The sequence below is a fragment of the Ciconia boyciana genome, chromosome 2 (assembly GCF_034638445.1).
Source record: "Ciconia boyciana chromosome 2, ASM3463844v1, whole genome shotgun sequence".
Classification (NCBI taxonomy): domain Eukaryota; kingdom Metazoa; phylum Chordata; class Aves; order Ciconiiformes; family Ciconiidae; genus Ciconia; species Ciconia boyciana.
Window position 1 is genome coordinate 146,167,303 of NC_132935.1, and position 17,481 is coordinate 146,184,783.

General features: G+C 41.3%; 1 protein-coding gene across 2 annotated transcripts in view; it reads left to right on the plus strand.

The window, feature by feature from the left end:
• The first annotated feature begins 5,226 nt into the window (after positions 1-5,226).
• STAM (signal transducing adaptor molecule) overlaps positions 5,227-17,481 on the plus strand; it is a 39,339-nt gene continuing 27,084 nt past the window's right edge. Inside the window, exon 1 of one of the 2 annotated variants that reach the window (XM_072854402.1) lies at positions 5,227-5,421. In XM_072854402.1, coding sequence (XP_072710503.1) covers positions 5,382-5,421 — 40 coding nt within the window. In that variant the 5' untranslated portion in view covers positions 5,227-5,381. Of the gene's footprint in view, positions 5,451-17,481 lie in introns of both variants that reach the window. The other variant, XM_072854403.1, reaches the window with a different exon arrangement.

The following is a 17,481-nucleotide window of genomic DNA, read 5'->3' on the forward strand; positions in this document are numbered from 1 at the left end:
TGGTATATTTATTTTGTGTTCTGAAAAGCACCAGTTTGAGATGCCCTTTTGTATTGTTCTATTTAACCCTCTTCAGAAGCAAAACTATAACCCAAACTGCAATGTTGAAGGAAACACACATGTTAATGGGAGATTGACTATCTTGCTCATCTGAGTTTGGTTTATCCAAACTCAGTGTACTTTTTGCTATAATAGACTAATTGGACTCTGTACAATAATTATTTTATTTATGGGATATTTTGGACTGTACCACTGTTTAACTATCCTGACATTTTGTTGCAGTGCTAGGCCTGGATAGATCTATGTATAGCCCAGTCCCACAGATGGTAATCTGTGCAGTCGCCACCTTTGCACACTACGCAGAATGGCTGTATCAAGAAGCTAGCTCCACTCTAATGTTCTAATTATATAGATATACATATAAAATGCTCAAAACTTAAAATTAGTACCATTAACTTCAATGGTACTGTTCACATGAGTGAAATAAAGTACATGTTGAAAATTAACTGCTAGCATAAGTAAGATATTCTTAAATTCCCTTCCCTATATTATGCAACAAATGTAATATTTTTCTTAAATAAAGAAGATTTGCCACCCCGCCAACAGATATCAGGAAGATTTTTCACAGGGTTTCCCCAAACACACTTAAATAATATTAAAAATACCTTCTGATTCTCAGTGTATTTCAATCGTAACTTGCTTGTGTGACACTACAAACTCTCTGGAGGAGCCTGCTTCCATTATTAGTTTCGGAGCACACACAATCTTTGCTTGTTATTTAGTTTTACTTTCAAGGACTTGAGTTAAAAAGGGCTCTTTATCAAGGGAGTAATGTTCCAATTTAACTCCCATTATGGTCAGTGGAAGTATTTCTATTTTCCTTCTTAGACAAGTGGTGGAGAATGAAAAGATTAATTTTAACCTCGTCATTGGCTGAAAACTGGTCTAAGTTATCAGCAAGAAAAAGTGACCATATTGGGTGTAGTCAGTTTGGCCACACTGAGAACAGGTGTTTGTGCCAAAAAAAGCACTAGGACAAGTGGTTCTCCATGGCAGTGTCAGGAAGCTGGCACAGAGTGATGCTCCCGCCAGCATCGCCAGGGAAGTCCTGGCACCCAGAGGTCCCAGCAGCTCCCAGATTATCTGCTTCTTACAGGTATATCACAATACATCACTATAAGTTTACTAAAGCACATAGTATAAACACATTTTTGTGTTTGACTTTGGTAAACTTGTTATCCAAAATCATTTAACAAAACTGCAGTGTAAACATAGGAAATACTACTTCATGTGAGCTGGTTTGCAAGTACTGCTTTGAATACAGAAAGATGAGGAAGATATAAACCCTTGGTTCTGGCATCTATATGTGCAAATATTAACTAGGAAGTTGCATGTTACAATTTTTAATGTGGTCAGGGCAAACTGAATTGTTTTATAAAATGTATTATTTGAATACTTGCCCAGTTCTAAAGCTACATGGATTTGAGGGAACTCCAACTATATGCTTCATATAATCCTACTTGCATACTTCATAAATATTAAGGCCAAAAAACCCAATTAAATAATTTTAGCCTGACTTCTTGTATAACAGAGGACACCAGATTTACTGTATTGATGTGTTTCATATATTCTTTTTATATAAAGAAATACATAAGAATACCATAAGTAAGCCATGCAACTTGGACACTTGCAAAATATTAGGATATATACAATAAAATTATAGATAGGGAGTAAATCACTGTAGTCCAGTACTTAGAACATTTACATGTGGCCTGTGACTGGGATAATTTTTGTTTTAATCATGTAATTTATTGTTATGCATTACAGCATCTTGTATGTCATCCAAAATGTGTTGTACTTGCCCTGCAAAGACAAAAGCTGTGATTAAATGGACTGCTGGCACTTTCTGTAGTCTGAACCTTCCTCTTTTCCTTTGATTTTCTTTTCTGCCCAGCTTCTAGTTCTGAAAGCAAAGTACAGTGGACCATAATGAAAATGCAGTTAAAATAGAGGTCAGTGCAACTGATCCCTGAGACAACCGTTGGTCTTCATATCTGTCTCCTTGCTAAAAGTGTACTGGCTTGACTTTTTCCTGGAGTTATACACTGTATCTTTACAGTGCAGCAGCTAGCAAACTCATATGTGCTAAAATAAATGGAAATGCCAAGTATAATACTCCTCCAGTAAACTGGAACTGCAGTGGACTTCCCCTCCATGGCCATAATGTTTTTGTCTTCCTCTAAAAAATACGCTTGTCTAATGCAGATGTGTGTCAGTTGAGTGATTGTAAAAAAATATTAGAACTTCTCTAGCAGATTGTCATTTATAAGTTGCTGTTCTTAAGTACCCTTTTCTACTGGAAAACTATAGGGAAATGATTTATTGTATATCATCAGAATCCAGAACTAACCTTGGTATGGATAAACCCTTGTCATAATTGAAAATATAAGTAATACATTATATAAACAAAACCCAAAATTAAACAGTTACTTAAGCAAATTCAGAAGTATGTCACTTCTTTAAAATCCAGGAAGCGAGTTGCACTGGCAATTAACTGCATACATGCCTTTATCACTTAGCAGTATCTGAACAATGGTATTATATAAAAAATGAAGTGTGCAAAGAAAGAAGAAGTGTCTGTACCAATCATCTGAGACTGTGTACTTTGGACAAAAGTAGCACATATTTTTAAAAAACACCCTACCTAAAACTTGCTATAAGGCTGTCTGGAGACAAGTCCTAAGTCAGAGGACTGTTGGGCAGATAAGCTTCTCTGTGAAATCAATAGAGTCAGACTGTTGCGGAGGCCACCTTTGGAAGGAGGTCTGAAATAGAACAGATGAATAATCCCCAGGACATGCCTGTTTTTCTTGACCCAGTCTGGTGAAGTTCAGTCCCCAGCCCTGCCTTCCCACCTCTTCCCTTGCCTGGGATCTAATTGCAAGATGAGTCAGATGACTGACATGATCCAACAGGGAACTTTCTACAGTGAGGTAGTTTTCGGCTGGATCAGCTGATTGTGCCGCCACAAATGAATTGGATCAAATTCCAAATCTAACACAAGAAATGTGGTGGCAGCACATAGTTGTGGGCACCGGGAGTGCAGTGTTGCTACATTCTCCATCAGCTGTAGTTACCCTGAAATTAGATGCAATTTGAGACTGTACCCTTGAACTATATTCCTTACTTTTAGATAGCTAACTTGGGCAGCACGGTTCCATTACAAATGCAGTAGGAAATAATACAAAAATTTTGAACTACATCCAACAAAGGAAGCTTAACACACCTTTTTTTAATAGCATAATCATTATACTACTCACATATAAGGTGGAAAAGCTGGTTTCCATAGCCATCTGTGCAGGAGAGGACAAAACCCACACTTCGTGGAAGAGTCCTCTAACCACCACCCATTTCTGTGCCACGGAAGAATGCTAGAGCCGTGGGACAGGGAAAACAAGGAGACACAATATAACACAGAATATTCAAAGGACTCTTGTATTTCACACTGTGTTCAACAGAAAAACATTGTTACAGAAACAAACCATGAGCCATGACTAGAGCGTTAAGATGCTCCCTGAGTGTAGACTACCTTTTTCAAAATGTTGAGTAGGGTGTTGCCTGGGAAGTAAAGTTGGGTTGGAACCCTTTCAGGCTGAAGACAGTCTGAAACCCCAGTTCCCCACATCTCTTGTGTTTGCTCTTACTGCAGGACTACTGCATAAAAGCTCTGCCTGTTTTGAAAGGATTCTTACAATTCATTTTGAAACCCATCAGAGGGAAGGGATGAAAAAGGAGGGGATAAAACAGACTCTGAGAACATCTACCATATGTCTTTTGTGAACATAATGGAGGATGGTGAATGGTGAGGAGGTAAAGCATCCTCTGAGAATATCTAGCAGATGTTATTGAATTGAGACAGAAACCAAAGAAAACATGCAATTCCTTAAAAGTAGTCAGTCCTAAGCAGTAGATCAATGCTGACCTGCATCAGCTGCTGAAAACAGTTGTTGTGGATAAGGAAAGAAGCAGAACTCGAGATCCTGGAAAAAATTTTAGTAAAATAAGGAAGTGCCTAATGACTGTAAATCCCCGTGGGAAGAGGCTTGGTGTGCAGTTTTCATTTGATGTGTCAGAAGTTTGCTTAATGCATGCAATCACATTCATTATTGAGCATGGTTAGTGCTATTGATTGCATCTAGAGTTTCTGCACTGCAAACTGTAGTGGTATCTTTTTAATTTCTTGTTTGCACTCTTGTGACGCACCCATATCGCTCTTTTCAATGTCTATGACTTCCTTCACATGTGTGCATGTGCCCTTTTTTGCTTAACTTGTGATCCAACTAGTTCAGAGTAATTAAACAGTACCAAAAGTCCTTGAGGATAATGACTTGAGTTTTATGTGACAGGAGGAATAGGCAGAACGTGCCATATCTTATGAGTCAAATTGTTGTCATGGGATACATCCCATCAAAGCCAACAAGAGACTCGTACAAAGTGCAGCAGCAAGGTTCAATGGCGCAACCAAAGGCCACAGGATATTCAAGGCCCTGTCAACAACTGATAGCTACTGATCTCAAGAGGATCTAACCATGGGAAGTGGTCAGGCTCCCATGCCATGCTGTGAAAGACGCCATCGTAACCACCACGCTGCACCTTCGCTATCAGGCCACCTACTTCAGAAGCACGATAGCAGTAACAATGAAAAGACTCAGTCAGCCCGATGTATGAGGAAGCTCTGAAAATCTTCTATAGGGAGCGAACGTGTCTGGGCACGAAACCGACTCACCGACTAACTAGGGAGGCACGAAAGAGCTCAGCAGAAGTGAATAAAATAAACCCCCGCCTTGAGCCGTCCTGCCGGCCCTAAGCTGGCTGCCCTGGGGCGGCGGGGCCGACGGGGGCCGGCCCGGGGGGCAGCAGGGGCGGTGCCAGTGTCTCCGGGGAGGCGGGCGGCAGGCCACGCCAGGCCAGGCCTGGCGGGCGCCCGCCCACCCACCTGCCGAGCCCGGCGGGGGCCAGGCACAGCTGGCCGCGGGTGCCTGCGGAAAGGGCCTGAGGGGCCTTCCCGCCCGCCGGGCTCCGCTCCTCGGGCGCTGTGCTGCTGCCGCCGCCGCAGGGCGGGGCGGGCCGGGGGCTGGAGCCGGGGCCGGGGCCGGGGCCGGGTCGCGGGGCCGCTGGGGGACCGCGGGCCGTCAGGCAGCGGCGGGGCCAGCCCCGGTTTCCCAGCATGCTGCGCGCGGCGGGCTGGCTCCCCGGCCCTGGGAGGAGGCGGCGGCGGAGGAACCCCGAGCGGGGGGAGGAGCCGCCGCCGAGGGCTTCTCGCTCCGCCGCCGCGTTGCTGGGAAGGGAGGGGTGGCTGCGCCGCGCCCCCGCGTCCCGCGATGCCGCTCTTCGCCACCAACCCCTTCGACCAGGATGTGGGTGAGTGGCTTCCGCGGCGTCCCCCTGAGGTAACCCCGCGGCCGGCTCTCTCTCCGACCCCGCTCCCGCCTCCGCCCGCCGCGGGCTGCCGCCCGCTCCCCCCCCCCCAGTCCTCTGCTGCTGCTGCTGGGCTCGCCGGCGCCCGCCCGGCCTCGCGTGGGGCGGGGAGCCGGGAGCAGCAGCGGCGACCAGGCGGCCCGGGCGGGCCGGCCGTCACAGGGCGGCGGGGAGCGGCCGGGCCGGGGGCGCCTCCTGGCAGCGGGCGGTGGTGGCTGCGGCCTGGTCGGTGACAGCACGGGGGTGGCGGGGGCTGCTGCGGGCCCTGCCTGGCTTCGCGGGGCTGCGAGCGAGGGAGGCGAGCACGGCGATGCTTGTGGGAAGCAAGCTGGCCTGCTGAGCAGAAGTAAGGTTGCAGCATAGCAAAACAAGTCGTGAGACATGCTTATGCTGGAGCGTTGCTGAAAGGGTGAAGAGTGAAAAGCACCATCTACAGTCGCTTCACAGACAGGCATGAGAAAAGTGTCAAAGCGTTTTGTATTCAGTGCTTTAAAGTGAATTCCTGTGGGAGCTCTCTTTTTCCCTTTCAAGTGAAACTTGACGTGCTGTGATCAGGTTTCATCCCTACCTTGCTTTTTCCAAGGCCAAACTAGATGGAGAGGAAATGTCTGGCTTTTACTCGACAAAAATTATGCTTAATGCTGATGTGTCCAAACTGAAGGTAAAATAACATACAGGCAGTTAGAAATCTGTTTTGCGTGTCTGACTTGTGATTTTGTAATATGCTTTGTCTACTACCTGCTGATGATGTCTGTTTTACTTTGAGTGATAAAAGCTTTGTCTGGGGAACAGCATAATATAAAGGGACCTTTTCTCATATTTGGATAAGTACCCCCCACACCCACCCTAGATTATTTTCTTACAGTAATATAACACCGTATATGTTTCTTGGAACAAATTTCTTTAGTAGCCTTATACTTGCTGTAGCTTTCAACTACAAATACATTGTTTCTTTCTTAATGTTTAATCCAACCTTAGAAGTCAGGGCTCCAATTTAATTCTTCTAGTTCTTCAAAAAAACATCTCAAAACTGTTTGAAAAGTATGTATCTTCTTGGGGGGAGTGGTTAGTGTGTGAATGAAGGACTGTGACACAAATTCTGTATGTATGTTATCAGGAGTTCTTAGTCTGTTGCATCTTAATAAAGCATAGCTCGCTTTTCTTCTCATTTTGAACAGTTAAGAACACTTTTCCGCTGAAGACTGCCCTTCAATTTATGATTTTCTTGGTGGCAAAGTTGACAATGACTTATTTTGAAATGCAGTACATAATTTTCCTAATTGTTTTGCTGTCTTGTAGTGTAATTTGGCAGTTGAAAATGAGGAAGAGATTGCACTGCTTGCCAATTTTCCATGGACCATTAGAGGACTGAAACATTGGTAGTATTATCTGTGAGAATGATTTGAACTAATAAGATTAAAAAGTGATAGCTGAGGTTCTGGCAAATGTTCACTTTTTTACTTCCTAAGGCTGCTGTCTAGCAGTGAAGATCAGACTGCTTGAGTGAGTTTCTCTAGAGCCAAGTCTGATAGATGTGTTTGTCAGCCCTGTAAGTTTCTTAATGCAGGGGAGTAGCAGCCAACTGTTACTTTGGTGGGTTATTTGCTGTTTTCTAGGTGCAGAGGACGCCAACACCTTACCTACTGTGCTTGCCTAGTACGATCACCAGTAGATGTTTTTCAAAAGTATTATTCTGCATACTGTATGAACACAGGGAAATAACCACTCGATCCCAAATTGTTCTTGGAAAAGCAGACAGTGGGCAATGGGCTAATTTTTACCAGAAACACAGCCTCTTTCTGTTGGCCCCTTTCATGGTGTCCTGAGGGAGACTGAAGGGGCAGCAGGCTGTTCAGTTGGTGGCAGCCTGCTTTTAAGAGCCTGCTGCCTTTATCCATCACTTCTTCCCCGAGGCCCCTTGGGAATGTGCTATTATCTGGATGAACTTCTTGGCAGGCTTCATAAGATAACGTCAGTTGTAAAGTAAGCTCTCATGTTCTCTGGAAACTTCCAAAACTTTTCAAGCAGTAGTGTTATTTTTCAATTATTTTCTCAGAATGAAGGTTGAGTGCTCTGCTTTTGTTCTTGCCCAGCAAGAAAGTTTTCTTTTGAAAATCAGATTCCTGAAGCAGGAAGGCAATCAAAAGCTATGCTTAATTTCATATGAATTTGGACATTGGTGTAGTTGGTAATATTGCTGTGATAGCTGTACATTCTCGTCTACTGGACAGCTAGTCAATAATGTGTAATAGTTGGAAATTATTTTGGAACCATTTCAGATGATGTATTGCAGAGGACACATCTGGAACTAAATTGTTTTCCATTGTTTTGAGGAGAATAAGTATCTCTAAGTTGAGAAGGAGAAATTTCTCAGTTTGTCTGGCAGTCATCAGCATTTGGCTAGTCCTGTTAGCATGCTCCTGCTGTGGAACCTGGTCATCCATAATAGCTTACTATTTAGTGTCAACTTTGTACAGAGATTTTTGAGGGATGCACCTCTTCTTTAGGTGATTGGCAAAAGAATGTTGTTTAAGACTACTGTTAAACTAATAATATTAAAGAATGCTTTAAGCTGCCCAGAGATTTGAGGAGGTAAGCCATATTTTATAACTTTAATCATAAAATTACTCCCAGAGAGTTGTTCCTGAGAAATTCAGGTTTATGTGTAAGTTTGATACAGGCAAAATAATGGTGAAAAGTGCTTTAAGAACCAAAAGACTGTCAGCTAATGTGTCATGACAGGCCAATTAGTAATGTAGTGATGGTTAGGCTAGGTCTGATGAAGAACTTACTGCTAAAGCAGTTCTGAAATGTCATTTAGATGTTATCCCAAGATAAAATCTGTAACTCTGGACTTAATGTAGTGCATACTTTATTCTAACTTGATGTCAAACAATCTAAACTTAATCTATGTTGTAAGAAGAGAACTGGAAGAATGTTTTACTCTCTGTTGTAAGCTTATTATTTCTGAAATTTTATAAGCTGTAATAATACAGGTTCTGGTATGAGTTGTCATAAAATCACACATGATGTTAAGAGCAGGTGTTTAAAAAACCATGGTGTTTAAAAAAATCATGTTTGCATGATTTTTCTTGCCTATGCACAGTAAGGGATGAAGGCACTTCTTGCATTTGCTTTGGATGTTAGTCTAGTTCTAAATGTAGCTGGTGTAATGGTTTCAGGCACCACAGGAGTGGGAAGAAAGGAAAGATTCAGGCTTACTATTTACAGTAATAGGAAATTAAGCAGATAGTTTAGTAATGTAGTAGAACTGTCAACCTGATGTGACTTGCAATAATTTTTCCCACGTTTTATTAACTATAGCAGTTATTGATCATTTTATGCTCACAGCTCTTTAGATATTTAATAATATGTATGAATTACATATGATTGTTGGGGTGTTAAGGTACCACAGCATATAGTTTGATGTATTAGAATGCAAGAAATGCATTGACCATGATTCCCACGGTACAATTTCTTGTAACAAAATACTCTTGCTATTTAAACTCATTATTCTTTAGATTTATCCCCTTGGTTAGTTGACATCTTCAAAACCATCCAACTACATGTCTCTCTGAGCTGGGCTTTTCTCTGTTTAGGCCAGGTTTGCCAAAAGGAGGGAAAATTGTTGCAGAGGAGATTCTTGACCCCAGATAATTATGGAGACTCCAGACTGTGAGTTAACTTCTGGCTGCAAGGGAAGATGAATTCCAAGGATTGGTTCAGCTTTTCATGAGGCTGGCACTTTTTTGCCCAAGTTGGCCTACTGCTTTTCTCAGCATTGTTTTAGGGAGAAGGATATTAACTGTGAGCGAACAGGGAGGCTGAGTAGAAAACATGTGGGAAAGCAGCTATAGCCAGCCCCCTTTTCAGTTATTTATAAATGTTTATGAAAAACAAGAACTTCTCACTAAAGATACCTTTGTTGTATGTTCTCAGTGAAAAATGGCAACACTAACAAGATAAAAATGAGTGTAATACCCCTTCTGTATAATAGCCAACAAAAAAAAAAATTTTTTCAGTATCCCTTTCTGGAAATGAATCACCAGACTCTGGATTCAGCTGGGCAATTTGAAGCCAACATAGTGTGTTCTATAGGCAAAGGAGTTTTTGTAGACTGTACTTCCCTGGTAATTCTTTTCCTTTTCTCCTAGGGAAGAACTGTCATTTTAAGTGCTTCCCCTCATTTCAGCTGTGACAGTGTGCATTATAATATCAAAATTCAGAAGAATCAAAGTAGTTCTCCAACATGTGAAGTCTGTTTCTCTAGCTGATAAAAATAACACTGTATATTGATGTGAAAAGTTAAGTCTCTTGCCGATCTTCCTTCTGAAATGCTGCTTCTACTGTGGCTTGGTTTGTGGTGCTCTGCCAATAGATCCTGGCACCATTTATTAGTATAACATGCCTGTGATACACCTTGTTTACAGAGTAATCGTTGTTGTTCTCATATATCTCTAATGTGCTCACCTTCCTGCTCCGTTGTAATATTTCTGGGTGAAAGGTAGCTGAGTTCTGTGGATTTGTCAGTTTGCCATAAGACATCTAAACATCTAAATTATTTTTGCCCGGCTTCTCTTACTGTTGTTTTCAGCATTGTCTTACCAGATATTGAGTCCTTTTGTCTTGATTATGCTCAGCTTACTGAGTTGAGCGATGTCGATCTTGTCTAGGCTGCCTCATGCACGCTGAGATCGTACATAGTCTTCTGAAGGAATGACTTGAGGTGGCCTCATATCAGCTCAGTCACTGCTGCTGTCTTTGCCTTGGATCACCTTATCAGTGCTTTCATAGGACACCTTCCACAAGTGTTCCCATAAGGACTTTTTAGGAATCCTGTAAATGGGGATACAGTTAAACTGAAGAAGTTGGTTAATAGCTTTACTGAAGTTAATGGTTCAACAGGGAATTCTAGTTTCTTTCTATGGTGGTATTGCCTGTTAGAGGTTATTTTCAGTCTTGTCTAAATGGAATCTGGTTGGACTTATTCTTCTGTGCAGTTCTGAGCATGCTAGCGAAATGCAGAGTGGTTAATATTAAAGCGGTGTTTTTTTGTAGAATGGGCCAACAAATGCATTTGTTCATTTTATATGACAGACAAAAAGAACAAAATTAATTACTTTTAACTTCAGTGATGTGGAACGGTATGTAATCAGAATTTCTTGGCGAGTGACTGCAAAAAGAAAGAAAAATTTGCAATCAGTTTCAGTCTTTCAGGACTGTTTAAACTATTGAAGAGATGAAGTAGTTACATTTATGTTTTTACAGTGCTTTGAAATTTTAGTATTTGCATTTATATAGAGAGCAGGAAAGTTCTTTATTTAGCCTTGGGAAGAAAACAAGACTTTCAGTGGGAGAGGGGGAGAGAAGGCTGAGGGGAGTGTTGAATTTTTTGTTAATTCAGTGGTGTTTACATTGATATAATAGATTTTTGAGGATTGTTTATCATGCCAGAAACTGGTTGTAATTTTGGTCTGTGAGTGAAGACTTTCTTTAGCCATTCTTTTGAAGACTTTCTGTAGCCATTCTTTTCTTTGTAACTTCAATTACTGAGAACTTCAGTATTTCATTTTAGACATGTGCAACTGGGGAAATTGAATTATGTCCGTGAACGGAGTAAGAGCAAATCCCAACTAGAATGGTTAAAAACCTTAGTTTAGTAGAATATTCTGATAGTTTTAACTCAGATTTGTTTTAAGTGCTTCAAAATATGTACATTTTAAGTGTTGGGTTTGGGGGTGTTTTGATCTGTTTTGTTATTTCTTGAAATTCTAGGTAGTTTTAACATCTTTGAGACTTTGTAGCAGAAAAATAGCTCAGTCCTAAGATTGGATTTTTTTAAAAAGTAAACATAAGTAAAATCTAAAGCTTAGGAAGCACAAACTTGCCAAAACTTCCCTCTAAAAATGTTGTTAGCAGTGGGTAGTCTTTCAGTTTGCTGCCTTAAGAAATGCATCACGCTATTCACTGCAGTATCCGAACACTGCTTTCTAAAGAAAACAGCGTATTTACTCTTGCAAAATTCTAAAAAGGCAGTAAAATGCTATTGTTAAGATGCAGAACTAAGGCAGAGAAATCAAATGACTATTACGTATTTGCATGGAAAATCTGTGGCAGTATTCATATTTCTCTTACCAGCACCTAAACAGTCAACCACTAAGCTTGGCAGTGGCTTTTTTCAGCATGTACTACATTTCTTCTGTCTAATAGTACTTTATAAATCTAATGATAAATTTCTTTTAGGACAATTATGAATTATTAGGAAATTATTATTTTTTCTTCTGAGAAAAGTTTGCTGCTTCTGTCAAAAAATGATCAACTGCAGTTGTGTTTTGTATGTATGTAATAGGGAACTTCAAATAGAATCACAGTGCAAATATTTTTGCTTTGATTATAATTTTTAAATAATGCACAAAACCAGAGGAGAAAACAGAATTTTATTGATGCTCCAAGCCTATTCAGGTTTGTGTAAATTGGAGGCCTCAACAAAATTAATGAACAACACAAGGAGAGGCTGGTTTATTTAGATATCCCAACAGAACCCATGCAAGAGCCCGTGTACTTTCACCACAACCAAACTATAAGTAAGGTAACTCATATATTTAGATCTTTCTGGCCTGGCTTCTGATCAATAGGTATAACCCAGGAGACAGCCTGAACCCAGGCTGTCTCCTGGGTTTTTGGTACAGTATTTCAGTGAGACTAGACAGCATTTATACTGAGGAATGGTGTTTTTCTTTAGAAAGCAGATGACGTTCAGGTTTGTATAAATTTTATTCAGAGGTTTGGTTGAAAAAAAAAAAAGATAGATATGTATGGAAGTAGGATTTCAGCATCTAGGTATTTTATTTGAAGATGATCATGTTCTAGAACTTATTGAGAAATTTTGAAGATACAGACACAGCTGAGATTTCTATTGGAGGAGATGCATTTCGCTTCAGAACACTTTCTTAATTATTTGTTTTATATGTGATTTATGATTATGTTTGTGTGGTTGAAGTACCATTTCTGACTCAGGAGTTATGAAGCTGTAAATTGTTGGTTGCTGAAAGGTGTGTTGTAGGATAGTACAACTAATGCTTACCTTATTCTTTTTTTAAGTTTTCCTAGGCATCTGCTTCTTTAGGTATAATATATATTAGAGACTGAATGTTGGGCAAGATGGAATTGGTCTGGCTCAATATGATTAGTGTTATGGGTACAGAAGAAGTATAAAGGGAGAAGCCTAGTGATCCCACACTCTGTGCCTTGCAAAATGTCTGCAAAATGTGATATATTGGTTTTGTGTGTCTTATTTTTGTTTTAGGAATTAAATAAATTATTGAAGTTACTTAGAAAGATATTATATTGTGCAGAATCATCGTTATTGTTGTTGTCCAAAGAAGCCATAGTTCGAAGTATTCTTTTCCTCTGAAATGATGGCACTTAACACTTTGTGTGTCTGTCTTTGTGGAATTAATTGTAAGAAAATAATTTTAAATAACTCCTAGAAAAATAAAGGTGAAAGTTGAAGACCTGTAATGAAAAAAAACAAAGGAAAAAAAGCAGTCGTAAAAATTAAAAACTACGAAATACAGGGACTAGGGGAGCAAAGTCCTTTACACTGTAAGAGAAGATCAAGTTTGTGACCACCTGAGGAACCTGAACATACATAAGTCTATGGGACCTGATGAGGTGCCGCCCAGAGTCCTGAGGGAGTTGGCTGATGTAGTTGCCAAGCCACTCTCCATGACTTGAAAAGTCATGGCAGTCAGGTGAAGTCCCTGGTGACTGGAAAAAGGGAAACATTGCACCCATTTTTAAAAAGGGTAGAAAGGAGGACCCTGGGAACTACCGACCTGTCGGCCTCACCTCTGTGCCTGGGAAGATCATGGAACAGATCCTCCTAGAAGCTATGCTAAGGCACACGGAGGACAGGGAGGTGATTGGTGACAGCCAGCATGGCTTCACCAAGGGCAAGTCCTGCCTGACCAACCTAGCGGCCTTCTATGATGGAGTGACTACATCAGTGGACAAGGAAAGAGCTGCGGATGTCATCTACCTGGACTTCTGTAAGGCCTTTGACATGGTCTCCCACAACATCCTTCTCTCTAAATTGGAGAGATACGAATTTGATGGGTGGATGAGGAATTGGTTGGATGGTCGCATCCAGAGGTCAACCGCTCAATGTCCAGAGGGAGATCGGTGACAAGTGGTGTCCCTCAGGGGTCCGTACTGGGACCAGTACTGTTTAATATCTTCATCAATGACATAGACAGTGGGATCGAGTGCACCCTCAGCAAGTTTGCAGATGACACCAAGCTGAGTGGTGCAGTTGACATGCCCGAGGGATGGGATGCCATCCAGAGGAACCTGGACAAGCTTGAAAAGTGGGCCCATGTGAACCTCATGAGGTTCAACAAGGCCAAGTGCAAGGTCCTGCACCTGGGTCAGGGCAACCCCCAGTATCAATACAGGCTGGGGAATGAAGGGATTGAGAGCATCCCTGCAGAGAAGGACTTGGGGGTACTGGTGGATGAAAAGCTGGACATGAGCCAGCAGTGTGCTCTCGCAGCCCAGAAGGCCAACCATATCCTGGGCTGCATCAAAAGAAGCGTGGCCAGCAGGTGGAGGGAGGTGATTCTGCCCCTCTACTCTGCTCTGGTGAGACCCTACCTGGGGTACTGCGTCCAGCTCTGGAGCCCTCAGCACAGGAAAGACATGGACCTGTTGGAGCAGGTCCAGAGGAGGGCCACAAAAATGATTTAGAGGGATGGAATACCTCTCTGATGAAGACAGGCTGAGAGAGTTGGGGTTGTTCAGCCTGGAGAAGAGAAGGCTCCAGGGACACCTTATTGCAGCCTTTCAGTGCTTAAAGGGGGCTTAAAGAAAGATGGGGACAGACTTTTTAGCCAGGCCTGTGGCAATAGGACAAGGGGTAATAGTTTTAAACTGAAAGAGGGTAGATTTAGACTAGATATAAGGAAGAGTTTTTTTTTTTACAGTGAGGGTGGTGAAACACTGGAACAGGTTGCCTAGAGAGGTGGTAGATGTCCCATCCCTGGAAACATTCAAGGTTAGGTTGGACGGGGCTCTGAGCAACCTGATCTAGATGAAGATGTCCCTGCTCATTGCAGGGGGGTTGGACTAGATGACCTTTAAAGGTCCCTTCCAACCCAAACTATTCTGTGATTCTATGAGGTGAGGTAAGATTTTATAGTCTTGTGCTGGTTAAAGTTACCACATTAATTTGTAGGCCTGGTTTGTGCTAGGAAAACAGTGCCTTGAATTTGAGTGATACAGCTTTATGGGAGAGAGCTGTTTCAGAAAACTATGTCCAAAGTTCCATCATGTATACCTGTGTCATGTAGTCCTGTTTTCCTTTGTGTTTGACATAGCATTAAGAAGTTTTAAAGAACACTGATTTTATGAAGGAGCCAGCGCTGTCTTTAAAAGTTGTTTTAGTAAAGTTTGAAATGTTATCTGATCCTGGCTTGGCATTCGCTAAGTTGAATAAGATTTTGTAGCAATGGTGAGGTGAAGGGATAGGATCTGAAGTAAACATTAATATTGCTATGGCAGAATTATTTTTGATCAGAGATTGAAGGCGAACATTTCTAGTTTAAGTTATTTTCTATCTCCTGTGCTAACCTACCTAAGACTTTAAATACAAATGTCTGTTTTTCTCTCCATATCAGAGTCCATTTTGGTACTAAGAGAGAGCCTAAGAGAGACATGTCAGCTGTACCTGAAGGCTGGTTAGGGTGCTAGCTGTTAGTCAGGGTAAGCAAATACTGAATGCACATAAAGTTTCTTTTGGCTGTGAATGTATGCCTCAGGTTAGAAAATAGAGCATTCATGGATTTTAAGTGATAATAGTGTAAGTAATTTAACTTAAGTAGCTTTAAGTCATAATTTTGTCTACAAAACACTGATGCAACATAGGAATTTTGTCAAAACGTCTTTGTTGCTCCGGTTCCCAGAGTGGTGAAAGGTGATAGTCACTTGCTAATGCTCTGACAGATAGTGGCCTTTTTTGTGGACTGTCAATGTCAGATAGTGTACTGCTAACATTCACAGTATGCTGTTAACTTTTGACTGCCCTGGTTTGAGACAGAATTTAACTAAAACTCTGAAGCAAATTTTTTTTTCTTATATCTTACAATTAATTTTATTATCCAAGGGAATTAATGGATGCTTGTTACCACAGAAGACAGAAAGTACACAATGAAACTGGGTTTCAGACTGAAATTTAGTAAGAAACTATCTAGTGTTTGTTGCTGGAGGAACTATCCTGACTAACAAGGGGAAAGGTGTTGCAAGCAAATGGCAGTTTTTATACAGGACTAAGTTCAACTTCCAAGAAGGAATTTAGCCATGATAGAAAACTTGTAACTGTACTTGTAGATAAATTTTGCAAAATATTCTTACTGAGAATTAAAATGAAGGTTGCAGTTGGCATGGTTGATATGGAACAGGGAATTTACAATCACCATCTTATTTTTAGTTTTAGCCAAACGATTTAGTTTGTTGTTATTTTCAAACCTTAAGCGTGCACTATTTTACTTTTTGGTTTGTAAAAGACGTAACTGATTGCCATGCCATTTCTCTCTGATGACATTGTGAGGAAAGAAGGTTCAATTGTTGCCAAAAGTAGAGACAACTGTCTGTTATGTAGAATAATGGAAAAGGTCACAGTTTCAGTTCCATTGGATTTCTCAGCTCTGACTGCTGAAGGATGTGCTAACTGAAGTACGGCATTAGGCGTGAGTGAGCGGTGTGGGTTTGTGAGGCTGCATGTGAGCTCTGAGCCTGGTGGGAACTTAAGGCTGTGGAGAGCACCATGCAGACACACTTTGACTGGAGCTGGTCCAGCTCCAGCAGAACTGGCAATGAACTGAAACAGCAAAGTCCCAGAACTAAACTGCCTCCATGCGGTCTGTTTTGTGTGTCTCTGGACTGTGCTTATCAGCTGTTTTCAGTTTTGGGAATGCTGTGTAGGCACACTTTCAGCTCAGGTGCAACTCCACTTAGGTTCCATGTTGCAAAAAAGCAGTTATGGTGCTTCAGAGTTGAGGCTGGCTTTGGTAGCAGTACAACTGCTGTGCTCATGGACTATGATTACAGAAGACTGACTTGGCCTGTGATGGCAAGGCATTCAGTTCAGGTGTCTTACCGTGTGTGGCCCAAGTATTCTGCCTGCAGATGACTGAGATCTGGCTATATTAAAACAATAAATAACAAGCAGGAAAAGTATAATGCATGGTTCTGCTATGGGTTTTTCCTTGCCTCCCCCCGCCCCATTTGCTTGTATTTATAAGGTATCCCCAACTAAAGGACCGAAATTCTGGAGTAATGAAAGAATTGATATAAGAAGGGTACAATCTCATTGCTCTGTTCGCATGTTGGCATGCTGAGTGGATTCTGCCATTATGCTGTTCCTCTCAATTTTTCCTTCACAGTTGACATGTTTCCTTTATGAAGAAAATTTAAAAATCAAGAATTTCTCTGATTGTTAGCAATACTAGTCCTAAGCATGATTTGGAGCAATAGTGCAATTGCAATGGAGCAATAGACTGAAAGAAAAATAAAGTGGTTGGTTGATCAGCTGCTGTATCTTAATGCTAGATGTTAGCATGGTGTCTACCCAGAATTTTTCATATTTTGGTTGATTATGACCATTTTTTTAATCAAATAAGTTTTCTGATTCAGTTTAGAGAGGAGAGGCAGTGCTCTTTTACTTTATCTGAGAGAACATACAGAATTGTAACTAACTTCCATTTAGGATTTCCCTATACTGCTTTGTTGTTTTCCTTGCATCAGGCTGTACAACTGATGTGTTATCATTCTAGTTGTATATGACAGTGTTTAATTTTTCCTCAGAAATACTTTGAAAGCACATAACCACAGAGCTTTGCTTTTCTGCATTTTTGTTCTGAATTAAGAAACTAATTAACTGTAACCTGACTTCAATTCGTAGGACAGAGGAACTCATTCATAAAGACAAGCCATCAACTTTGGGAT